The sequence below is a fragment of the Ceratotherium simum genome, chromosome 5 (assembly GCF_057802395.1).
Source record: "Ceratotherium simum simum isolate JZ-2026a chromosome 5, ASM5780239v1, whole genome shotgun sequence".
NCBI classification, from domain to species: Eukaryota; Metazoa; Chordata; class Mammalia; order Perissodactyla; family Rhinocerotidae; genus Ceratotherium; species Ceratotherium simum.
The window spans coordinates 51,211,615-51,237,189 of NC_141904.1; the positions used below are offsets into that span (position 1 = coordinate 51,211,615).

The 25,575-nt window shown below is 49.2% G+C and overlaps 1 protein-coding gene across 4 annotated transcripts in view; it reads right to left on the minus strand.

Moving 5' to 3' along the window:
• The window catches only part of TRAIP (TRAF interacting protein), a 25,600-nt gene extending 83 nt beyond the window's left edge, over positions 1–25,517 (minus strand). The window contains exons 1-15 of one of the 4 annotated variants that reach the window (XM_087431035.1): positions 24,001–25,517; positions 19,956–20,013; positions 19,347–19,430; positions 17,258–17,297; positions 16,431–16,558; positions 15,081–15,172; positions 14,490–14,603; positions 13,631–13,718; positions 12,938–13,027; positions 12,400–12,488; positions 3,375–3,521; positions 1,479–1,527; positions 1,053–1,202; positions 893–943; positions 14–690 (exon numbers count right to left, since the gene is read on the minus strand). In XM_087431035.1, coding sequence (XP_087287161.1) covers positions 571–690; positions 893–943; positions 1,053–1,202; positions 1,479–1,527; positions 3,375–3,521; positions 12,400–12,488; positions 12,938–13,027; positions 13,631–13,718; positions 14,490–14,603; positions 15,081–15,172; positions 16,431–16,558; positions 17,258–17,297; positions 19,347–19,430; positions 19,956–20,013; positions 24,001–24,098 — 1,398 coding nt within the window. In that variant the 5' untranslated portion in view covers positions 24,099–25,517 and the 3' untranslated portion in view covers positions 14–570. Of the gene's footprint in view, positions 1–13; positions 691–892; positions 944–1,052; positions 1,203–1,478; positions 1,528–3,374; positions 3,522–12,399; positions 12,489–12,937; positions 13,028–13,630; positions 13,719–14,489; positions 14,604–15,080; positions 15,176–16,430; positions 16,559–17,257; positions 17,298–19,346; positions 19,431–19,955; positions 20,014–24,000 lie in introns of those variants that run through there. The other 3 variants (XM_004419719.3, XM_087431036.1, XM_087431037.1) reach the window with 3 other exon arrangements.
• Between the last annotated feature and the right edge of the window lie 58 nt (positions 25,518–25,575).

Below are 25,575 nucleotides of genomic sequence, written 5' to 3' on the forward strand. Positions count from 1 at the left end.
CAGTTTTCCAAAGTGTTGGTTCAAATTTACAAGCCCAGAACCAGGAAGAAGAGATTCTATCTTTTTTATTTTACATAGAAATCTTCCCCCAACTCTCTCCCTACCACCATCCCCTATTCCCCATCCTGCTTGGCTCAGGCCACGCCCAGCAGCAAGTCGGAGGCCAGCAGAAGCTTTGGCAGGCTGAAGCTGCCTGGGAAGCCTCAAGCACTTTGGTCCATACAGTCAACAAAAGACCCTGGTCTGGAGAACCAGAAACAGCCCAGCCACATCTGATCATGGTTATAAATGGGAGCCTGGAACAAGGAGCATGTCCTGCCGGCAGGAACAGTGAGCTAGTCACATTAACTCCCACAGGTAGGCCCAGTATGGCGGGGGTGAGGCAGAGTGAGAGCAGAAGAAGCAGTCTCTGGGCCTCACCCTTATCGCATTTTCTTGTCTCCCCTTGCCCTCAGGGCTGGTCCTGGAAGAGGGGCCATGCCTCCAAAACTCCCTGATGAGCCAGTCACCAGTCCTTGGCTTACAAGTCAGAGGCATGTATCTGGCCATTGATCAGACTCACTGTTCTCACTACCACAGGAAAGTGTCTAGCTTGGCCTGGGAGGGAGGGAGCACTGTCCTTGCCCCCATTCTCTGCTTAGCCTTGGCCTTGGGTTTAACGGGCAGTGGTCGGATCATAGTCGTGTCAGTCTGAAGGAGATGTCAAGGAAGAGGCCTAAAAGGGGGCAGGAAAAGCTCAGACTTGGGGGTGGGCAGCCCTGCTACACTGAGCAAGGTCTGGTTCTGCACACCTGAGCCTGCAGCCACTGGCAGGCTGGGGTATGGGGGTACAGGAAAGGGATGGTGTAGGCTCTACAGCTCAGCTCAGCCCAATGCCACAGAACAAGGATACAGGCTGGATGAATTTTGTCCGGCCTCCAAGCCCATCGAAGCCTGTCCTTACCTAAAGCAGAAGGAAGAAGTGAGTGTGCCAGGCTGATGGGCTAGGGGGCTGGCTACCCAGCCCCACCCTTGAGACGGCTGGCACTTGCCACTTGTGCTGAGACACTCACTGCATCTGTGCTGCGACAGGGCTCTGCCCTGGCCCTCTTGAGCTGTTTCTGGCCCAGGACAGCATTCCGGATGAAGACAGGGAAGGCACCAGCCAGCTCCTCATCTGGCTCACCCACACAGCGCTGGCCACCCAGTGAGAGCTGGGACTCCTGCAGGGGAGACCCCAGAGCCAGGTTTGATGAGCAGGATGGCAGCAAAGGAGGGGGACGGGTAGTGGTGGTGGAACAGGGTCAGATCTCTGATGCCTCATCAGGAGGCTGGAAGGATAATGAGCAGGGTACCAAGGGTGGCTTCAAAATGCCTTCAACCTGGGTCAGGAGTGAGAGGGCTCTGGCAAGACCCTGCCCTCTTAGAAGTCCAGATTCACACTCAGTCCTTGCAAGGGTTGGATGGTGACTGCCTGAGCTTTTTCTGGGAAGCCTTACCTGCTTGGGGCCTTTGGGCATCTTCTTGGGAATGTCCTGAATGGGAGAGCTGCAAGAGTGAGACACGAAGGCAAGAGGCGGGTGAGCAAGACATAGGGGCAGGCGAGCCAGGCTCAGCAAATGCCCCTTAGGGAGCCACTGTGTAGCACAGCTGCTGTCATGGCTATGTGCTGGATAAGGCACCTCCGTGATCCCCATCCCAAGTGCAGGTCTGTGAACTGCTGGACAGCCGCAGCTGTCATAGTGGTGGAGGCAGGGGAGGTTGGACCACATCCCAATCTTGTGGCTTGCACTCAGGGTCAAGCTAATTCCAATGTTCCCCAAGTCCTTGGGCACCTTGCCACGTCCCAGACTCTGTGCGGGGCTAGAGAGCCCAACTGATTCACCACCCATAGGAGAAAAGCCAGTCATGCCATGAAATAGGCAGAAGGCATCTAATGAGCTCAGGCCTAGCCCCACCTCCCCAGAGAGGAGCACCCCCTCCACAAGACCCTCAGTAAGTTAGATAGCCCATAAAGTACTCTCAGAACGCAGGGCTAGGCCATCTTCCTAGATAATCTGTGCAGGCAGGGTCTGTGGCAGAACAGATCATGGCCACATGGCCCTGGCCTCCCACTCCCAGCTCCAGTGATGGACATTGTCTCCATCCAATTCCTGGGGACCCTAGCAGCTGGATACCCTCTTCTGGTATTTTCTCAGGTGGGTGGGAGGATGGTGACCTAAGGCTGACCCTGTGGCTTCTCAAAGCCAAGAGGACAGGGGCAGGATCAGGGCCTGCCCCCATAGCCTGTGGTGAGGCCACATGATGACCACGGGAAGATTCTCCACTTGCCGCAAGTCTGGATCTGGGGAGGCTAATCTGAGTTGGGGGCATCTTGGGCTCCCTTACATTCTCTGCAGTCCCTGAAGATGGTAGAAATATCTCTAAAAGGCCTGGCAGCCTGCAGGCCCCAGGTGCCCACTTTCAACCTTTACGGCAAAAGGGACAACATGAGGAAGCCAGAGTGTGGAGCAGGCACTGAGAGGCCCCCTGACTGTAGCCCACATGCCCTAGGTTTGTTTCTCATTGCTACCAGTCCTGGCCCTGTACAGCATAGGTGTCTCCACCTCTGAGGTTGGGGAGGGGTGGATAGCCCAGTTGGCTTTCCCTTTTGCACTCTCCCTGGGCCTCCTCCACCACCACTGCTTAACATCTCAATTTCTTTCTCTCATGTCCAAAGTCTTTGATTAAGAAGACATCTGCTCAGCCCTTGACCTCCCTTATCTGAGCAGTGTATACCTACACGTATGTTCAGGAGTACTTCTTATCTCCAAAATGAACTACACTTGGCTTGCCTGGACAAGGAGACAGCCTCCCCATTCTCAGTCCCACTGCACCCCTAGTGCAGATCCTACCCATCCTATTGTAGCTCCACACAGCTTCTCATGCCTGCCCCTGTGGGCTACTCTCTTAGGTGGTGGAGCCCTGGGCTCCATGGTTTTAGATGGTTCTGCCTCAGGCATTGGCCTGAGAGGCACACAATGGAAGAGGAAGTTCAGAGTCCCTGGCTCAGGACTCTGGTGGGCAGGCATTCAAGATATTGGGAGCACACCCACCCTCAGCATCATCAACCCAGATCTGCCCCTACTGGGACCCCTGCATTCTCTCCAACTAACATCCTAACACCTTTGACTGAAAGGTGATGGTGAAGATTAACAAGATAAGCAAGAGAAGGGCTTTGCACAAAGTAAGTACTCAGGAGACGGAAGAAGAGGTGGCTGGAACAAAAGCCATGGCCAAGCCCAGGTGGCTCTAACTGCCCTGTCAGCCATTCAGAGCTATTAGGGCAGGGCCTGCAGAGATCTCTTAGCCATCCTCCCCCGAGGCTGTGGACAAGGCCAGGGACTATCACTTACTGTGCGTTCTCTTGGCAGAGCTTCTTGGTGTGCATGCCAGAAGGTCGGGCTGGGGGCGTGTCCACATCAAAAGTGGCATTGAGGTCAATATCATCACTGAAAGCTGGCCGGCGAAGCTTCAAGTTCAGCATCTCCACAGGAGCTGGGCTGAAGGCAGAAATGGCCTGGTTATTCAGGACCACAGTGGCAGCCCAGAAGGACAACAACCCCTCAAGCATCAGAAATAGCTCAGCTCCAGGAGCCTGGAGCCCATATCTGGCTCAGGGTCACCACGCAAGGAAGCCCTAATCTCTTCAGAAAAAAACCACTTGTCTCAGTTCTTCACACAGTCCTGGGACAGTGAAAGTCTGGAAGACATGGAAGGAAGCAAGCAGAAATCCATACAAAACCCAAACATACAAACAAAAGGCTACTGCCTTTTGACCAAGTTTAGCCTCATTTCTCAGAATGCAGTGCAAGGAGCCAGTGAGAGATATGACCATAGATTGATATAGAAGGATGTCCCCTCCATTTGCTATTTACCATGGCAAATGGCATAATATTAGACACGGTCAAAATGACTCCCATAAGGGACTGGGGGGAGTTTCATAGCTTGAATATGTTATAGACATTAAAGTAGTGTTTCTGGAGAATAAACTAAATAACATGGGGAAATGCTCATATGTTAAATTTAAAAAGCAATACAAAATTCTGTGTTTAATAGGCACAACAAAAGAAAAACCAGACAAATTAGACTTCACGAAAATTTAAAATTTTCTGCATCAAAAGTTACTGTCAACAGGGCCGGCTCCGTGGCTTGGCGGTTAAGTGTGCGCGCTCTGATGCTGGCGGCCCGGGTTCGGATCCCGGGCACGCCCCAAGGCACCACTTCTCCGACCAACCCGAGGCCGAGTCCCACGTACAGCAACTAGAAGGATGTGAACCTATGACATACAATATCTACTGGGGCTTTGGGGGGAAAAAAATGAATAAATAAAATCTTAAAAAAAAAAAAAAAAGTTACTGTCAACAGAGTAAAAAGACAATCCACAGAATGAGAGAAAATATTTGCAAATCATATATCTCATAAAGGATTAATATCCAGAATACATAGAAAACTAAAACTCAACAACAAAAAAACAAGCAACCCAATTTAAAAATGGGCAAAGGACTTGAATAGACATTTCTCCCAAGAAGATATATGAAGGGCCAATAAGCACATGAAAAGATGCTCAATATCACTAAACATTAGGGAAATGCAAATCAAAACCACAATGAGATACCACCTCACACCTATTAGGATGGCTACTATCAAAAAAACAGAAAACAAGTGCTGGCAAGGATTCAGAGAAAATGGAACCCTTGTGCACTGTTGGTGGGCATGTAAAATGGTATAACCACTGTGGAAAATAGTAAGGCAGTTCCTCAAAAAATTAAAAATAGAATTACCATATGATCTAGCCATTCCACATCTAGGTATATACTCAAAAGAACTGGAAGCAGGATCTCAAAGAGATATTTGTATACCCATGTTCATAGCAACATTATTCACAATAGCCAAAAAAAGGAAGCAAGCAAGTGTCCATCAATGGATGCATGGATAAGCAAAATGTGCTATATACATACAATGGAATATTATTCAGCTTTAAAAAGGAAGGAAATTCTGCAACATGGATGAACCTTGGGACACTATGCTAAATGAAGTAAGCCAGTCACAAAAAGACAAATACTATATCATTCTACTTTTATGAAGTACTCAGAGTAGTCAAAATCAGAGACAGAAAGTAGAATGGTGGTTGCCAGGGGCTGGGGGGAGGGGGGAGTGGGGAGTTACTGTTTAATGGGTACAGAGTTTCAGTTTTACAAGATGAAAAGAGCTCTGGAGATGGAGAGTGGGATGGTAGCACAACATTATGAATGTATTTAATACCACTGAACTGGACACTTAAAAATGTTGGTAAATTTATGGGCCGGCCCCGTGGCTTAGCGGTTAAGTGCGTGCGCTTCGCTGCCGGCGGCCGGGGTTCGGATCCCGGGTGCGCACCGAGGCACCACTCCTCCAGCCATGCTGAGGCCGCGTCCCACATACAGCAACTAGAAGGATGTGCAGCTATGACAGACAACTATGTACTGGGGCTTTGGGGGAAAAATAAATAAATAAAATCTTTAAAAAAAAAAAAAAAAATGTTGGTAAATTTAATGTTACGTATATTTTACCACAATAATTTTGGAAAAAAACTCTATGTATAGTGCAATCACATGGTTTGGTGCATACATATCTCCCCCGCCAACAGCCGCCCTGCTCATATAGAAAAAAGACTGGAAGGAAATACACTGCTTGTCAACAGTGACTACCTCTACGATAAGTCCATACTTTCCAAATTCTCAACAATGAATGTGTTTTTACTTTATAATGGGGGAAGTATTCTATTAGAAAATTGCAGCCAATAGGATTTTTCTAGCTCATCCAGGCCTGGTGAGGTTCCCCGGCTCCCATGGTCAGAGAAGAAATCTGGGGAGTATTAGGGGCAGCCCCAAGAACACCCTCTCTCTTTCCTTCCCTTTCAGGGAAGGTTTCAGGAACCTTTCAGGACTGCCGACAGCTCTATTCCCACTGCTCAGGGACAGAGGGATGAACTGTGAGGGTATTAGTCTCTGGCTAGGAGCCCACTGGGGTGTGCAGAGCAGAGGAAAGAGAACTACCCATACTCATTTGGGTAGGTAAACAATGTGGAAATCTTGGACTATCTCTTCCTTTCCCTGGCCAGGGCCCTGGAAGCTCTACCTCTTCCTTGCCTGCAAGTGGAAACAAAGGCTGCACAAACCCACCTCCAACCAACTCCATGCTGGTTGCTTTGCTTCCCGCTCTAGGAACCACAGCATAAAGCAGCAGCCAGGACCACTCATGCCAACCTTTTAGTAGTATCTGTTATTCTGCCACTATTTACCAACCCCAGCAAGTCCAGGCCCAGGTTAGGAGATGTGCACTCAAGAGGCAGGCAGGGTCTGGCTGGGGACAGTCATTTTGCCCTCATGGCAAACCTCATGGCACAGCTTCCTGCTGCCATCTCCTCAGACCTTGCCCGGTGGTACCTATGGCATGTGACCAGCCTTGGCTCAAGTCGAGCCAGTCTTCTTCACTTGCACCTCCTGGCCATCCACAACACTAAATTCAAGACTCAGGAGGTTCTCACAGTGCCTCCCTCACTCCCCTACACCCACATCTGGCTCATATGAACACACTTCTTGTTCCCTCAGACTGTTCACGGTATATCCTTCATGAGCTCGAACTCTGTTTCCCTTCCTGACAAGGGTCTTGCTTTCCTTCCCACCTTCTGTCTGTCTGATGAAGAGGAAGAGTCAGAGGCCCAGTAACCCTCCCTCACCGGTTGAGGTCCTGGCTTGAGGCTCTCCTGGGTGATACTATCACCTTTGGGACACTCATCCATGGCCAATGTACAGGGGTTCAAGCCAGAGGCCTCAGGAGGTGAGGCAAGACACTTAAAGCCCCCCTTTCCAAAACAGAGCCAAGGCCCTGGGCAGATCCATCACCTGTGTGACCTGGAGTCAGTCAATGTCTCCTCTATGAACTTATGGCACCTGGCAGGCCTACCCTAAGCAAAGGCCTCCCCAACTTCCTTCAGCCTGGAGGTCAGGGGCCCTCAGGGTCCATAAGAAAGGCCTTCGGAACACCCACTCTGTGGTTGGGGATGATAGCTACCTCCTGAGGCCACCCTAAAATGAAAGGAGTGAAGGATGATCCTACTGTAATAAATGGAATGGGCAACCACCATGAGTACCCACAGATTTCCACAGAATTCTGGGAAAGAGAGCATGGCCAGGGGACAGGAGACCTATACAACATCCCGCACCCACAAAGAGACGGCTATAAAAGCAAGGGAGGACCAGGGGAAGATCTGGATTTGCAGAAGCATTAAACAGGCCTGAAAACTGGAGTGCTGATGGAAGGTGTGAGCTTGGCTCCACCCCTTCCTACGTCTGCACTGGCAGAACACCAGGCAGCCAGGCTGCTACTCTGGGCCAAGAACTGGAAGGGTCTTTCACCTGTAACACCAAGCAAACTGTCTATGGTGACTTGGGGCAGCCAGTATCAGACAGTAAAGCCCTCTGCATCCTGGGTTCAGGTAAGGCTTAGCATGATGCCAGCTCACAGCATACTCCCCTCAAACCCTGCCCACATAGGTTGGGTTCTCAGGCAGCCTTTTGTTACTCTTCCTCAGAGGGTCACAGGCAGCCAAGGACCCCCAGGCGTGGGAGGGAAGTCCAAGAGAAGGGTCACTATGCATAAATACTGATCCTGAGAAACAAAATGTTAGGCCCTAAAACAAGGAATAGCATATTTTGCAAAGAATGCACTCAGAGAGCAAGAAAGAATGGTTGCAAATTTAAAATCTGATTCAGCCTTAAAAAGGAAATAAATTCTGACACAGGCTACACCATGGATGAACCCTGAAGACAGTATGCTAAGTGAAATAAGCCAGTCACAAAAGGACAAATATTATATGATTCCACTTATATGAGGTTCCTAGAGTAGTCAAATTGATAGAGACAGAAAGTAGAATGGTGGTTGCCAGGGGTAGGAGGAAAGGGGAATGGGGAGTTAGTGTTTAACGGGTAGAGTTTCAGTTGGGGAAATGGAAAAGTTCTCTAGATGAATGGTGGTAACGGCTGCACATCAATATATTTATTTTTTTTTCCCCCAAAGCCCCAGTAGATAGTTGTATGTCATAGCTGCACATCCTTCTAGTTGCTGTATGTGGGACGTGGCCTCAGCATGGCCGGAGAAGCGGTGCGTCGGTGCGCACCCGGGATCCGAACCTGGGCCGCCAGCAGCGGAGCGCGTGCACTTAACCGCTAAGCCCCGGGGCAGGCCCTGCACATCAATATAAATGTACTTAATGCCACAGAACTATACACTTAAAAATGGTTAAAATGGTGAATTTTATGTTATATATATTTTACCACAATAAAAGATACGATTGATGAAGTAAAAAAATTATAAAAATTAAGAAATTCTAATTAAAATTTAAGAAAATCTCCCAGAATGTAGAGTACAAAGGACCAACCCAGACATTAGACCTGCAGGTGTTCCAGAAAGAGAGGCCAAAGAAATTAGAGTGCAGCAGATTCTCAAAAGAATAACACAAGAAATTTCCCAGAGCTGAAGGGAGACTCCAATGCTCACACTGAAAGGACCCATCAAGAGCCCAGCAGGATGAATAGAAAAGACTCTCACCCAGACTCATCCGGGAAGTCGCAGAAGCCCAAGAATAGAGGAAGCAGCCTAAAACTGTCCCAAGAGGAAAAATACGTTCACTTACAAAAGGGCCAAGAATCAGATGGGCATTAACTTCTCAGTGGCAATACTGGATTTTAGACAACTGGGAAGCAGGGTCTTCAGAGTTCTGAGGGAAACTAACTTTCATCTAGAATTCAAACTGGCAATCTAAGCTAAGAGCAGCATAAATGTATTCTGACATGTACCCCAGCTCCCTTCCTTAGCAATTACTTCAAGATGAACTTTAGCAAAGCAAGGAAGTAAATCAAGAAAGAATAAAATATCAGAATCAAAAATCAGTGGCTCCAACCAGGAGAGAGTTGGGAACATCTCAGGATAACTGCCTTGCTGGCTCACCTCTCCACTGCAACCCTGGGTGGTCCCTACAGTGCTTTCTGTCAGCTTGGAAAACTGGACCTGACCCGAATATCCACTGAGAGGGGGATGCCTGAGTGAACAAGGCTTGTGTGCCCCACGCACACTGGGTGTGGGAGGAATAACATGGATCTCTGTGGACTAGTGTGAATATATCTCAAAGGCATTCCAGAGAGTCACATTTTAAAAGACTTAATTTACAGAATGACACAAAAGTATCAAGAAACACCTAAAATCAAACCTTCAAATGACCCCCCCCCCACGGCTATGTATGTCTCATGGGATTTTCATCTGTAATGAAGCAGAGGTCTAGGAGGGTACTCATCAAGCTGGTGACCTGGTATCCCCTGGGCTGGAGGGCAGGTTCAAGGAACCATCAATGGGTGATGGGATGAAAATCAGAGGCATGCACCAGTCCCACCAGAGCGATCTTCCTCAAGTATCCCCAACAGCTTTCATTGTCCTTGGGATAAAATCTACACTCCAAGGCTGCCCACGAAGCCATGCAGATTTGGCTCACCTGCCACTGGCCCATCTCTCCCAAGAACACCCAGCTCAGTCACACCTCAGGGTCTTTGCATTCGCCATTCTCTCTGCCCGGACTGTTTTTCCTTCGGACCTGAATATTGGTTGAAGGAACGTGCCTGTACATTGCAATACATCAAGAAAGCTTAAGTCTTCTTCAAAACCCACATAACAACCTGTCAGCTGTCATGGGGGAAAGGTAGATGGCAGGATCTTTGAGCAGACCTGTAGTCTTGTCCTTAGAGCACAAAGAAGATGGGGCAAAGCTGCTACTGAGAATTCAACAACAATTTTTGAGAGCTTGGGGCCCTAGGAGAAGACCCCGAATTTAGAACAGACTGTGCCTAGTTAAAAGAAAGGCTAATACTAAAAGTGACAGACCCACCGCCCTAATTTTTTTTTTTTGAGGAAGATTGGCCCTGAGCTAACATCTGTTGCCAATCTTCCTCTTTTTTTCTTTTTTCTCCCAAAGCCCCAGTTGTATACCCTAGTTGTAGGTCGTTCTAGTTCCTCTATGTGGGACGGCGCTTCAGCATGGCTTGATGAGCCGAGAATAGGTCTGTGTCCAGGATCTGAACCAGCGAAGCCCAGCCGCTGAAGCACAATGTGCGAACTTAACCCCTGTGCCACAGGGCCGGCCCCTCGCCACCCTAATTTTTATGCCTGGAAAAATACTGGAGAAAAAATGGAATGAATTCTTCCTGCATGCAGCTTGATGGGAAGTCCAGCCCAGCTTTGTAAAGATGTAGGCTTGTCAGATGTGGTATTCTGCTGGCTTGAAAGATGGGGGAGACCAGAGCAGTTCTCCATGTAGCGAAGAGGGCTGCAGGCCCTGGCACCAGGCTTATTCAGCATGAAGTGGGCTCATCCCCAACTGGGAGCTGCAAACCAAATCTCCAACTGGGAGCTCACGGCTTGGCCATCTAACCCTCTAGCTTGTCTAGCTCCAAGAGGACAGGTAAGGCCCGGCAAGTAGCAGGCACTCAGTAAGGTCCTGCTGTTGGAGTCCAGGCCTCACAGCAGCCTGAAGTGGTAAAGAAAACAAGCAAACACAAGTATGCAAAGTCTCTGGGTGCCTCAAGGCAGCCTTTGTGCTTGTGCTTCCCCTCACTGTGGATGCCAGACACAGAGAACGACTGTGTGGAAACACCCTGAGGGCCATGGAATGGAAAGTAGAGGGAGTGCCACGGAGCTTACAGACAGCAGCCTTGAGTGATATCCCAGGAAAAGGAGTTTTATTTCCTGCCTTGAGGCAGCTTGGGTTCTAAAGGTTTGTCCATATGAGATGGTCTCTGAGACTATCAGCTCCCTGAGGGTGGGTACTATACCAGCAAAGCTCCTGACAGAACCCTTGTGTTACCTAGGGCTTCCAAGGTGGCATGGCCAATGGGCTCTGAGGGTGGAGTGTAGAGGAAGGACCACAAACAAATGGGCCTAGTTTGCCAAAATCAACCACACCCTGGACCTCATAGAGAATCATGTGCCCATCACAGGCCCACAGCTCTTTCTCAGTCCAACCCAAACTAGGGCAGGCAGGCAGCTCTGGTTCCATGAAGAGACACTGGAGGATGCCAAGGTAAGAAAGGAAAGAGTAAGATTGAGGAATTAAAGGTACAAACAAGAATGAGAGGAAACTGGCTTGTATGCCTTCATTCCCTTGTGCAGATGCTAACCAGGTACTATGGTGCGGGGAAAGAAGTGTGAGCGTAAGGAAGTTCGTGGTGAGAGACACAGATTAAGATGTGGCTCCGGGTCTACTCACAGCTGACTGTGTACAGATTGGGTGGACCAGGCTCCAAGAAGACTCTAGAGCACCTCTGTGGCCCACAGCACCTGACAGCATCTGAAGAAGAAGTGCTACCTGTGCAGGGGAGAGTGAGCTTTTTCCTGCTGAGGAGTCTAGAAAAGGCTCTACAGGGCAGCTGACCCTTCAGCATGGAGAAGAGCTGAAACACAGAAAGCCACAGAAGCCGGAAGACAAGGAGTGTTCCATTGTGTTTGACAGTATGATATGGCTGAAGCCTAAAGATCCACTACAGCCCACAAGGCTGGCCCCATGAGTGCCTTAGGCACAGTGCCAAAGGGGTCAGGGAGCTGTTTGGTAGGGGAGGAGTGTCATGATGCCGAGTAGCAGTGGGATGGGTCACAAGCCTTACATGGAAGTGATGGCAAGGGAAAGGGTCAGGAGGTACCACAGAGGTTAGATGGGGCAGGCTTCAGCAGCTGTTTGGATGTGGGGAAGAGAGAGTGTAATGATTTTCCAAAGGACATTGAAAAGTGGCTCAAATAAAAGGCTGGGTCACTGAGTTGTGTGTTTTGTCTGGTCCATCAGCTGGGCAGCTAGGCAGGAGACAGCCCTGAGGATACTCTCAGCCAGCCGGCTTCTGTGAAACACTCAGTAGGACAAATGGGTGGCCACTCCAGGCAGGGACACCCTTCCCTCTGCCTTTTGGCTCCCTCTGCTGGCAGCTTTAATGCACACATTCCTGTGACCAGAGGGGAATTATTTTGGTGAGTGGTTTCACTGTTGTTTTAGGATCTAGGGCAGACAGGTGCATTTGGTGAGGCATTCCACAAACAGGATGCGCTGAGACAGTTAATGCTCCTGCCCCTTCTCTGACCACCCCTAGGTCCTCTCTGGCCTATCTTGGCCTCTCCTTGTCAGAGCCCAGAACTTGTCTCAAAGCTGCTTTCCAACTAAATCTTGGCTATCTCCCAGTGTGGAAGGTCCACAGCCTTCAGACCCACATGGGCCACCCACCCCACCAAAGCCAGGAGGAGTAAAGACCCTTACCAGAGAGCTCTTCCAGCTTGGGGCCCCTGCACCACCCCAGAGGGTCAACAAACCTCTCTAAAACCAGGCGGTTGACAGTCTCGTTGTCCACTGGTGGCAAGTTCAGGGTTTCCTGCAGCATTGTTAGCTTTTTTTTCAGACTCTTGGGGAAGGAAAGAGAAGAGAGTAAAAGAAAGGCTGAGGCATCAAGTCCAGAGAGACTGCCAAAGACATGAGCAATATGCATGAAGGGCAAGCCCACTGGGAACAGAGCAAGGCCCGAAACCCCAACATCAGGCTCAGGAGGCCAGGACCACCTGACTTCAGAACCCCTCTCTGGTGGAGCTTCTCCTCTGGTGACTGCATGGATGTACATCAGGACAGACTGTGAGGAAAGACCTATGGTGCTGTCTGCCCTCTTCTGAGGAGGCCCAGGCTCCAGACCAGGGCCAAGGTGAACCACCTGACCCACTCTGACCCAGGAGGATGCAGGGAGCCCAGAACTACCACCATGGACTGGTGCACAGGTTCCTGGGCAGAGGTAGTCCAGCCCTGCTCTTGGAGGGCACACAAACCACTCCTCATTCCAGTCTGGCCAGGGATGTCCCTCACCGCGATTTCCTTGTCAGCACTCTGTAAGTCCTTCTGGGCCGACCTCAGCTCCAACTTGGCCTGGTCTAGTTCAGAGTAGACTGTCTGCAACTACAAGAAAGTGCAGGCAGTAACGGACGAGCCAAGGGGTGGCCATGTGCCCTGCACCCACCTGCAACTACCCAGGGCATGTTCATGGTAGCCCAGGGTCCAGAAGAGTCCAGGGACATGGAGGGAGACAATAGCTCTATGGGACAATGTTCATGTGGAGCTGCCCAGGAGCAAGAGCTGCTTCCTACACTCTGCAGACCATGGGTGCACCATGTCCAGAAATAAAAGCAGCTGTGCTGACTGAATCAGGTTCCAAGAGCCCTCTACTCTGGGCCTGGTATAGAAACAGGCCTCTGAAGCTGTCACATTTGGGACCTGTGCTCTCCAGCAAGCTGAGAGGTACCCAGAAGCCAGGAAGAGCAAAGGGGAACATAGTGTGCACATGTTGGGGGGATACTTGCATGATCTGCCACTCTAAGTGGACAAGATACAAAGCCAGAACCAAAGCCCAGTAAGGACCAGTAACCAGTCTCTGTGAGTCATTCAACAGCCCCATGGAGTCAGCTGCACCATCAGGCCCCACAGCCTTGCTCAGGAGAGATGAATGAGCATCATAAAAGGACAGCCACCTCTCCCCTGACCTTCTGCTCCCCGCTAAGTTACCTTGCTTCTGGAAGAAAACAAGTCCTTCTTCAGCTTGTCAGCTAGCTCCCCTGAGGCTTTCCGAGCCTCTTTTAGATTCTCGTACTCTCTGCAAAGCGGTCATGGAAAGAAATGTCAGAATGGGACACCCTGCTGGCTATACTGAGCCATAGCACCAACCAAACACAAAGCCCAGCCCAACCCCTCAGCCTGTTCTCATTCCTACTCTGACACCTGAGCTCAACTGGGACCAGGTGGCGCTGTGGAGGGTCCTGCAGCCCATGAAAGGAGAGCTGGTGATTCTCTGTTCCCTGCCTGTCCTGCAGGCACTGGTGATTTTAGAGGGTGTACAGGAAGCCCTGGCCTCACCAAGGCCTCACTAGGAGGCCCCCTACACCACCCGGCCCCCACAGGAGTCATCCAGGATCCTCCATGCCTGTCAGCCAAATGGACCCTTTTCCCCAGTCTCACAACCATGGTAGTGGAGAATGTGAGCAAAGTTTCTGATGCAAGTCAGGCAGGGTCAGTAACAGTGCTGATGGGAAACAGGCTCCAGATATGACAAGCTTATAGCTCAAGAGCTGTGCCAACCTCCTTAGAAATAACACTTATAATTCATACTTAGTTCTCTCAATGACCCTATAAGGCAAGTTATTACTATCTCTATTCAGGAAGCTGAGGGTCAGAGAGGCTAAGAAACGGGCTCCTGGCCACCCAGTGAGAGGTGGGGTCTGGGTTCAAACTGAGGCAGCATGGCTCCAGAGCTTGTCCCTTAACTCCACCTGCTCTGTTTTACAAGAGATGGGCAGTAGATGCAGAGGCATGGCTGAGGTGCCATGGCTCAGCTCCTGGGCTTGGACAAGGGTGCCAGAGTACACACTTCTTAAGAGACACGCAGTACACAGCCAGCTGCTCCACCGCTGACTGTCCCACACCCATGTCTCGGATCATCTCCTCCACCTCGGGCCGCTGGCTCTGAAGTAGGAGCTCAATCCTGAAAAACACCCATCCCATGGCATTTAAAATCTGGAGGCTCATGGGTAGGTACCCAGTACGGCTCTGCCTCCCTTCGCTGCTGTTGCTATGGTGACAGCCTGGGCTGCTAGGATGCTTTAGCAGGTGGGTCTGCCCAAATAAAGGCCCCACAGCAGAGCTAAGCACAGCTGCAGGGATGCTGCTGGGGGAAAAAGGATGCTGACAAAGGGTCTCAAGGTCAGGGATCCCCAGAGAGAGGTTCTCGGAACAAAAGATCTGCCAGGTTGTTTGGCCACAGGGACAGAAAGGAGTGAGGCAAGGGCCCCCATGGAAAGTAGCAGAGCCCATAGAGTCTGAGCAAGGAGACCTGTGCCCCCCATGGCCTATGGAGATTTGAGCGACAGAAGTGACCCAACCCCTGCTGCAGTCCTGGGAGCTGTGCCACCTAGGGGCCCTGGGTGCAAGGGCGCAGAGCAGGCCCCAGCTCCAAGCTCACTGCTCCATGGTCTTCATCTTGCTCCTGAGTCGGCGGGCCTCCTCCCGTGCTTGTTTGGTCTCATCCTGCTGCTGCTCCAAGTACTTCATCTGCTTCTGAAGAGCAAACACACTCATACATACCTGTTGCTTGGAGGCTCTCAGGGGCCATGGCCAAAGTCACTAGGAGAACTCTATCCTAGAACTGTCTGCTTTTGCAAATACTGATAACCATGTGCCTCCAACCCCCAGGAGGTAAGGCTCCTGGGCCCCACTCTGGCTTGTGCTTTTTCTGTTAAGAGGCCCTAGGCCTTTTGGAAACATGGCTTCCTTACCTCCCTGCTTGCTTCCTCCTGAGACATGTCTTACCATAGATACAGCCCCCTGCCAGCATCTATAGGGCCATTGTGGGCTGCCAAGGTCCTGTGGCCTGGGCCTTTTGGTGCATGTTGTGCAGGAAGCTGAAGAAGCCTGGAGCACAAATCCAGGCCTCATTATCCACCATCTAGACCCATAGACAGTTGCCAAGATAGGAGAGCTGAGCCAGAGGCAGCTGGCCAGGATGCCCTTGGCACAAGACCACTCCATCTCTGACCTGGGAATGCCGTCAGAGACTCTTGCTCTGCAGCCAGATGCTAGTTCGCTCCGTCCCTCCCACTGGCCAGGCCACATGATCCAACCCAGCCACCAAGCAGAAGCAGAGACAATGAACACCCCAGGACCCTGTCTCTTCACAAGGATGACTCCCTTTCCCTTTCAAATGGCATCCAGCAAGGACTGCTCCTTCCTACGAGGCCAGAATATCAATTGTGGGTTCAGATCAATCGCCTAATGTCCCTTAGAGAGCAAGAGGCTCACCAACCCAGGCTGATACAAAATTCATCTGGGTCTTGAGCCGCTTGCTCTGCAGGCTTTGATCTGCCTGGTCAGCTCAGCACAGCCAACTTCAAAGGCCCCCTGCTCCTGCCTGGGATGCTGTTTGATCTGGCTCCAGAGAGTAGCCCAGCCAAGGACTAGAGTGTTAATGGAATATTCTTCAGGCTGGTTTTGCCAGTCGAGTACAAACCACTTTTGGAAACATGGCCCAGCCTCACCAAGGTCTTGGCTAAGCAGCCCTTCCGTGAAGCACTGGGAAGGCCTTGCCTCTCCAAATTATCTAGTACAAAATCCATAAATGCAGCCAATATGGCCCTTTTCTTATGGGCTGGATGGATATAGGAGGCCTCGGGAAGAAAGGATTTGCCTCCATTTTACGAGTGTTCAAACCAAGGTGTCGACCAAGGCAGAACCAGAAGATAAGCCAAGAGTGGTGAGCCTAGGACTGGGGCTCTATCTCCCCACCAGCTTGTGCCCACAGGACCTGGGGACCCACCTTGAGGGTGGAACACAGCATCTCGGCCTTGTCTAAGGCGCTCTGCAGAGATTCCACAGTGGCATTGCGCTCTTCCAGTGTGTCCCGCAGAGTGTCGATGATGACCTGGCTGTCTCGTTTTTCCTTTTCTGGAACAGGGGTAGAGGGTGGATGGGGGAGAGGCCTGTTTACCCATCAGCATGAGAACCTGGGCCCTTGGGCACCAGCACCTCACCCCAGAGCCAGGTGAGGAACAAGTCTCAGGCCAGAAAGTTGGGTGGCCTGCTTATCTCTCCAGCATGCACCAAACCAGAGAAGCCGAGCCAGAGTCTTTTCACACAAACAAGTCTCAGGCCAGAAAGTTGGGTGGCCTGCTTCTCTCTCCAGCATGCACCAAACCAGAGAAGCCGAGCCAGAGTCTTTTCACGCAGGGAACGAGACCCTATTTCTGCTGCTTGGAACTGCTTGAGTAAAGATTTCACTGCTCCCCACTCCTGTGGGTCTAGTTAATTCATCATCCCAGAACTCAATTAGGTTCCTGCCAAACTTGGCAGCCAAGCCCTCTCCTACAAATACTCTGTTCCATCAGGTAGCCCCCTCCCAACCTGGGTCCTGGGCAAGAAGCCTCAGACAAAGACAAGAGGCTCATCTGGTCTAGGTGGACAGCTTCAGTCACCTCCCTTTCCTCTCCTTTTCTGCCAATCACAAGAGCTGGCAAGACTCTTGAACACACAGAACAGGGAGAGCTCCTGGCTCTGCCAGAAGGTTGAAGGCCTTCCTCCCAGGGCCTCTCCCTCCAGCACTCAAGACAGAGGCTTTCCAGGGCCCCTTGTCTCTTGCCAACTCACCTTTCTGGGAAAGCTGGGCTCTGGTATTATCCAGTTCATTCTGCAAGGCAATATCCACAATAAGTAGGAGGAAAGCATCATAGCTGGCCTCTACTCGGCCTCCCATAAGGCCTGTGGGGAGACTCAGGAGTGGACAATGAGGACTGTAGGTCCAGGGAGACATGGACTCTGCTATACCTCAAGGCCAAGCTAAGTCAATAACGGAGAAATAAACCTTGCTTTATCTCTGTGTGCCTTTTTAAAAAGTAGGTAAGAGGGAGGAAAATAATCTCAGGTACAAGACCCAAGGACAGGGAAAGAGGCAGAACATGGGCAAGAGAAGTGAGTTTGCACCTGTGTGATGAGTCTCACAGCAGAGGCTTCCATTGCTTCCTTGGCCCTGCACTGGCCCTTAACCTCTCTGGGTATCAGCTGCACTCAGACACAGAGTTGGGATGCCCAAGGACCTTGGGTCACCACTCCTTTCCTCCATCCTGGGTCCTGCCTGTTTCAGTCTACCTCTCTCCAAGCTCTAAGCTGGCTCTGTGTACCACAAATCTTCCAGCCCCAATAGGGTAGGTGATCCAGGACAACTTTACACCCCTGGATGAAACCTCATGTGTGCTAGGCTCTAACCAGACTTGTGAGGGTCAAATGAGCCTTTCAAAGCCCACGCATACATTCCAAAGCTATTGCTGCAGAACCACTGAGAGGCTGGGGAAGAACTGAGCCCAGCTCCCATTCAGGAGTCCAGAGCACTCAACATTCCTATGGGCAAGAGAGGTGCCTACTCTATAAGCAGGAAAACCAGGCTCCGTAGAACCAAAAGGCTTGACCAAGGGTCCACGGTGGTAGCTAAATGGAACCCAAGCAAATCTTCCTCCAGGTCACCCTTCCAAGGTCAACACAAGACTCAGAATCTCACATGTGACCAATACTAAGGCCTGGCCTCAGTGGGTAGATAAGCCCCCTGCTGCCAAACTCTCCACCCAGGACTCTGGAGGCAGGAGCTTTTGGTGGCTGGGCTGGTCAGTGTAGGCTGAACATCTGGGAGTGGAAGTGGTGGGTAGAGTAGGGCAGGCATGGACTGCCTGAGAACAGGCACCATCCCAAAGCTACCCCGAGTCCCCGGGCTCCTTCCACACCCAAGCAAGATGCCTTCCAAGCCCTTGCTCCAAACTACTCGAGATGTTGCCTCCCTGTCTCCTAGATCTGGCTTTGAAAGCCAGAAAAAAATGAAGCTGCCTTTGTTGCCTTTATCACAGGGAGGACACGGCTTAAAGCTGGGAGCAGTTACCATGACGATGAACACGTTGGCTTTAAGCAGAAAAGCTCCATGTTCTTGAAGCAGTGAGGTTCCAAGCACATCATGGCACCCTGGGGCCAGGGCCAAATGAACCCTGATGTGACAGATGCCCAGAAAATTAACCCTCAGAGTCCGGGTTCACTTGCGAACCCCAATGCCACTTCCTTGAGAGGTTTCTGCCATTCGAGCCCCCTTGTGCATGAAGAAAACTAAATCTTGGACTAGGAGGGGAAGCAGTAGAAGTGTAGGAGCGAATCTACCCATCCTCCCCTGCAGTGTGGGTTTCTACCCTGGCTGCACATCTTGATTCCAAGGGCTTTGCACTCTATTCCTGAGAAAGACTCAGGCATCTGGATATATACCAAGCTCCCTGGGCAGTTTTGAGGCACAGCCAGGTTTGTGAAAATTGGGTCCACACATCTTCTCTGGCTGAGAACTGGAAAAGTTTTCTAATCTGTCTCTAACTGTCCAAGCAGAAAAGTGGCTGGGAAGGATGGTTGTAGATCCTCTGCAACGTGAGGGGACCTTGGGAGACGCACCCTGACCTTCGGTTGGAACTGCCCTGAAATCCCAAGGGGAAGTTTCATAGTCAAGTGTCTCCCTTCTTCCCTAACAGCATGTTTCTCCAATGACTGTGTCTCATCATCAATTGTCCTCTGCAATCCTTGCCTCTACCTTGAAATCTCTATCAAGTCTCCCCTCCAGAACTCCATTTCTATATTCTAGGTATCCTCCCTGAATGGGAGCAGAAAGTGAACACTCAGAGGGCTTGGGGTTCAGTAGAATGAGATAAATTCTGGGTACCTTTAAGAATTCCGCATCTAAGACACTCTCTTCCTCCTGGGCAAGGTCAAAGAAGAGCTTATTGATAATGGTTCTTCTGCCAACCTGGATGGGAGAACAAGATAGAGCATGACTGCATAGCTGGGTCACGGGCAAGGGGTTAGGGGTATATATGCAGCCTAACATGCAGCCAGGCCCATTCTCAGGCCTAACCTTTCACAGCACATCCTTTGGAGTCAGACAACCTCTGCAACCCTGTAGGTACCCCAGGCTGGTGCCACTGGTTTGGTAGTTACCGAAGTCATGTCACTGCAGACTCATGTGGTGACTGCTCAAAAGACACCCCAACTCTAGGTGCTGGGCATTGAGGAAATAGGGAAAGGCAGAGAAGGAGGCCAAATCTACCCAGGGGAAAATTGACCCACACAGTGAGTCCATCTGCCTGCCACCCTCAGGCATAAGCAGGCCTCCCAAGCCATTCAAAAGCACAAGTGAGGCTCAACCAGCCTTACCCGTAAGGGTCCAAAAAGGTTAAAGATATTGCTCAGTTTCAGAGATCTTGCCTCATTCCTGCTCCCTGGCAAGAAGAAGATGTCTTCAGCTGAGGTGTTTTTACCCCACCACCCTCACCTGGATTCGGCACTGTGGGCAGGTCCGACTTGGTGCTGTCTCGAACCACTGAATTAGGCTGGAATGAGAAGCAGAAAAACAGATCAATGAGCCCTGGCTTGGGTGGAGACATACAGGCCAGGTAGCCACCCTGACCACAACAGGGTTTGTCCTGCTCCTCCTCAACCCAATGCCTGCTCACACAGGAGGGCAGCACCACAGGAGTGCCAGCACATCTCACAAGGCCTGACTGACACAAGCACTCTGACCAACTGGCCCTTTTTTTGGCCCCATTGGCTTGGCTCTCCCTATACCTGAGCTGCTCTTTTGTCAGCCTTCTAGCTTTGACTGGGGGGCAACAGGGAAAGCCCAGGGTCCCTTAGAGATGGGGAGTCTAATAACATCCCCACTTTAAGCTAGGACTCCAAAGACCTACACTTTCAAAGTAACGGTAAACTAGAAGTAAAAGCAAGTAGCAGTGAAAGCAAAATCAGCTTTGCATCATCTATCTGGGTGACTTGCCAACATCTCAAGCTTTAAACTTGAATTCAAGTAGTCTCCTACTAGTAGACTCTCCCACCCCCAGGGACCAGGGAGAAACAGAGTCCCTTCTGGAAGATAATACCATTATCCTAGGCCTCAAATTTTTTTCTATAAAGAATTTTTCAAATACTATATAGAACATATAATCAAAGCTAACCATACACAATGGAATACTACACAGCAATGAGAATAAGTGAGTCTACAGCTAAGAACAATATTATAGCTGAATCACGTAAACATAACATTGAGGAAGAGAAGCCAGATACAGAAATGTGTATCACTCCATTTACATGAAGTAAAAAAGTAGGCAAAACTTACTATGCTGCTGGAAGTCAAGATAGCGGTTATTCTTATGTGTGGGGGAGAGGCAGGCTAGTGGGAGTAATTGGAAGAGTGCACAAGGAGGTTTCTGGAGTGCTGCTGTCTTATTTCTTGATCTGAATTCTGGTTGCATGGGTGTGTTCACTGGGAAATTCTGTAAGCCACACACTTATTATATGTGTACTTTTATGTAATATATCACATTTCAATAAAATATTTTGGTTCTTTTTTAAATAATCACATGTTTAAAAACCAGAATATATCCAGAAAGACTTTAGATATTGGAATTGTCAGATACAGACCATAACACATTATGCTAAAGAAATAAAAATCAAGATTAAAAATATCAGTAGAGAATTAGAAAATAAAAGATGACCTAGCAGAATTTAATAAGAACCAAACAGAGATTCTAAAACTGAAAAAATGGCCAAAATTAAGATTTCAATGCATGAATTTAACAGCAGTTTAGACACAGTTGAAGAATTAGTAAACTGAAAGAGGTCAGAGAAAACATTGAGAATTAAAAAGATCTAAAAATATACAAGAGATGCTAAGAGATATAGAAGATACTGTGAGAAGGTCTAGCATACATGTAATTAGGAATTCCAGAAAGAAAGTGTTAGGTAGAATACCCTTCCCCCAAGAAGTCTATGTCCTAATTTCTAAAATCTGTGACTATGTTACCTTATATGACCAGAGTAATTTTGCAGATGTGATTCAGTTAAGGATCTTGAGATGGGGAAATTATCCAGGTGTGCCCTATGTAACCACAAGTGTCCTTATAAATGATTGAGGAGTGTCGGAGTCATAAAGAGATTTGAAAATGTTAACACTGCTGGCTTTGAAGATGGAGAAAGGGGCTATGATCCAACGAAAGCATAGTCCCACTTACACTTTGATTTTAACCCTGTAAGACCCATTTTGGACTTCTGACCTCCAGAACTGTAAAATAATAAATTTTCTGTTTTAAGCCACTAAGTTAGTGGTAATTTGTTATAGCAGAAATGAGAAACTAACATAGAAAGAAAAGAGATAAGGGAATAGAGGCAATACATGAAGAGATAATGGCTGATAATTTTCCAGAACTGATTAAAGAAATCATCCCACAAGTTAAATAAACCTAATAAATCCCAAGCAGGATAAGTAAAAACAGTAACAGAAAAAGAGCTGAGGTGGCTATATTATTGCCAGACAAAATAGACTTTAAGTCAAAAAAAGTTATAAGAGACAAAGAATATATATTGCTATAAGGTTCAATCCAATAAGAAATGACAATTATAAGCATTTATGCACCTAACAACAGGGCCCAAAAATATATGAAAGAAAACTGTACAGAATTGAAGGGAGAAATAGAGAGTTCTACAATAAAAGTTAGAGCTGTCAATACCCCACAATGTCAGATAGAACAATCAGATAGATGATCAATAAGGAAACAGAGGATTTGAACAACACTATAAACCAACTAGACCTAACAGACATATACACCACCCAACAATAGCAGAATACACATTTTTCTCAAGTGCACATGGAACATTCCCTAGGATAGGCCATATGTTGGGCCACAAAACAAGTCTTAATAAATTTTAAAAGATTGAAATCATACAAAATATCTTTTCTGATCACAGTGGAATGAAACTAAAAATCAATAACAAGGAAAATGGAAAATTCACAAATATGTGGAAATTAAACAACACACTCTTAAACAACCAATGGGTCAAAGAAGAAATCACAAGGAAAATGAGAAAATTAGAAAATACCTTAAGATGAATGAAAGTGAAAACAACACACCAAAACTTACAGAACACAGCAAAAGCAGTGCTAAGAGGGAAATTGATAGCTTTATTTTTTTATTTTTATAATTTATTTATTTTTTCCCCCCAAAGCCCCAGTGGATAGTTGTATGTCACAGCTGCACATCCTTCTAGTTGCTGTATGTGGGACGCGACCTCAGCATGACCAGAGTAGCAGTGCATTGGTGCGCGCCCGGGATCCGAACCCGGGCCACCAGTAGCGGAGCTCGCGCACCCAACCGCCAAGCCATGGGGCTGGCCCAATAGCTTTAAACACACACATTACAAAAGAAGACGTACGTGAGAACAGTTATTATAAAAAAACAAAATAAAACAGGAAATAAGTGTTGGCAAGGTTGTGGAGAAATTGGAACCCTTGTGCATTTTTGCTGGGAATGTAAAATGGTACAGTCGATGTAGAAAGCAGTAAGGCAGTTTCTCAAAAAATCTTGTGATAGATGAATGTGTGAAGATGGCAACTAGTTGGCAACAGAACAATACTGGAATGGTGGTAATACAAGGAAATAATATCATCATGTTAAAAGCCTTAGAACAAGTGTAAACAATGGCAGTGTTCACCAGAGAAATCAATTGCTTTCACGTCTCCTGTCCAAAGGGCCTGTTTTACTATGATATAAAAATGGGGTCACGTATATATCCATATTGAGCTTTTTTATTAAACAAACTTGTGTAATAGGAAAAAAAGGGTTAAAATGGTAAATTCTATGTTATATATATGTTATATATATTTTTACTACAATAAAAAAAGTATATAGAAAAAAATGGTAAATTTTGTTATGTATATTTTACCACAATTAAAAAAGGAGCTCAGAATCAGCCTGTCCACAGCTGCTAGGGAAATCTTTCCCCACTAGCTGTACATTCAACAGAATGGTCCTATAGGGTCAACAGGACGGCTTGATCAGGGAGCATCTTCTTGCCCTTGGATGTTAACTTGGGTTTGCTGGCGTCAGTGAATACATTGGGGTATCTGACCAGAGACGACTCAGGATAGAATCATTCCAAACCACCAAGCAAACCACAACAAATCGGGTAGCCAGAGGTCTACAAGGTTTCTATCTCGAAGAAATAAAAGGGCTCATTAATGTGGTGAAAGCTCACCTCTGCCCGGAAAATAGTTTTGAAGTCACATCGCTTTGCAAGCCGATCAAGGAAGCCCCTACTCTTATCTTCACTGAACCAATACTGTCCCCAGGGACTCAACTCAGCTGTCACCTCCTCCAGGAAGCGTGCCCTTACCTGACTGACCCAGGTCGGGAACCTCCCGTAGGGCTCCGTCTAGTGTCGTTCTCATAACCCGTCTGGGCTCCGGGGACGCGTTGCCCTAAGGCCCGACACCCCACAACCCTGTACCCGGGCGAGCGCCCAGCCCCGAGACAGGAGTCACTCACCACTGCAGGTGGAAGGTGTGGCCGCAATGGATGGCGGCTACGTCGCGGGAATGGTCGAAGAAGTCGGAGCAGATGGTGCACAGCGCACGGATAGGCATGATGACCGTTCTCAAGGGGCCCAGGTAGCCAAGAAAACCGCAACCGGTCAGGCTTCGTGGCCGCGCCCCCGCGTTTCTGCTCACTTCAAATTTGGCTCCACTGCGCGACTTCCGGGAGCGTACCGGAAGTGGCCGCAAGGAACATGGAGGCGGAGCATGAAGGTTGGGCCTGGATTGGACAAACCCTCAAGGGGCGGGGCCTAACACCCCGGCGGCCGTAGAGAATCATGGGGCGGAGTGCGGGCCGGAACCGGCTAGCGGTAACTTTTAGGCGGCTCCCGAAAAACTCTGCCGGTACTGTAAGAGCGCAGCGCTGGCTCGGGACGGAGAGCAGCTATGCCGCCGGGCGGGCCCTTTTCTGGAGCAAGACAGGGCGTTACGGTCCCAAGCCAGAGCTGGCTCGAGGCGCGCCGGGCATGGGCTCCTCAGCCCTGTTTTCTCAGTGCAGCCTTCTCTGCACTTCGGGAGTCAAGAAGACTGCGGCCATAGGAGAATGGGACGATGGTCCCGATGGAGAGCGGGTCCCCTGGGCTCTGGGCAGTGCTGGACCATAAACTGGAAGCCCATAAGCCCCACAGACCAAAAGAATGCTCCACCCTCTCAAGCCCTTGGCTGAGTGGTCCTAGAAAGATGGACACAGGTACTAACCCATTAGGACATCCCAATCTCACCCTGGCTTTATCCAAGCAAGGCATGATGATCCCTAAGTTTGGAGGCAGTAGGGCCAGTACACTGACTTTAGCTCTTAGCTCCCAGGAGGATCAGCTATGCCTGGAGACTACAGTGGGGTTGGAATTTTGGAGGCCCGGATGCTTCATAGACGATTGACTAACAAACCCTTTTTCTTATTCCCACATCAAAGAAGTCATCTTTGGGGTCCTCCCTGAGAAAGAGCAGCATCCCTGGTGAGTTCATCTGGGCCATCAGGGCTGGAATAAGTCTTCCTAGGAGTTTTCATGCTTAACTATTTTTAGAATTGTTACTCCCCTCTCCCCAGAAGAAACCTTATGCAGAGTCCTATAATATAAAGCTGATTTGTTCCACCTGAAGTAGACCAGAGTGAAGTCCTTTGGGCCTATGTGGAAAGCACAGGTGTTGTTCACAGGAAAGAGGAGTCAACACAAAGGGTAGCATAGAACCTTTGTGCAATGCCCACCCTGCACCCTCTCCCCAACCCAGGGAAGCCCACTTTGGCCATGGGCCAGGTCTCTCCCTATGATGGCTGGTACTTGGTTCCAATTCTATGCCTAAATCAAGACAAGGGCTCCTTGTTCAACAGGACTTGTCAGAACAGCAGCCCAGAGGTTATTCCTTGGCACAAGCCCAGCACAGGACCCACCACCCACATAGATTTCTAGAGTCCAGAGGACCCCCACCACCACCATCAAGTAACACACTGTGGTGAGGATGATGTGCACTCTCAGCCCAAGCAATCCACATGGCACTGAGCACAGGCCACTACCTGTGAACCTGATCC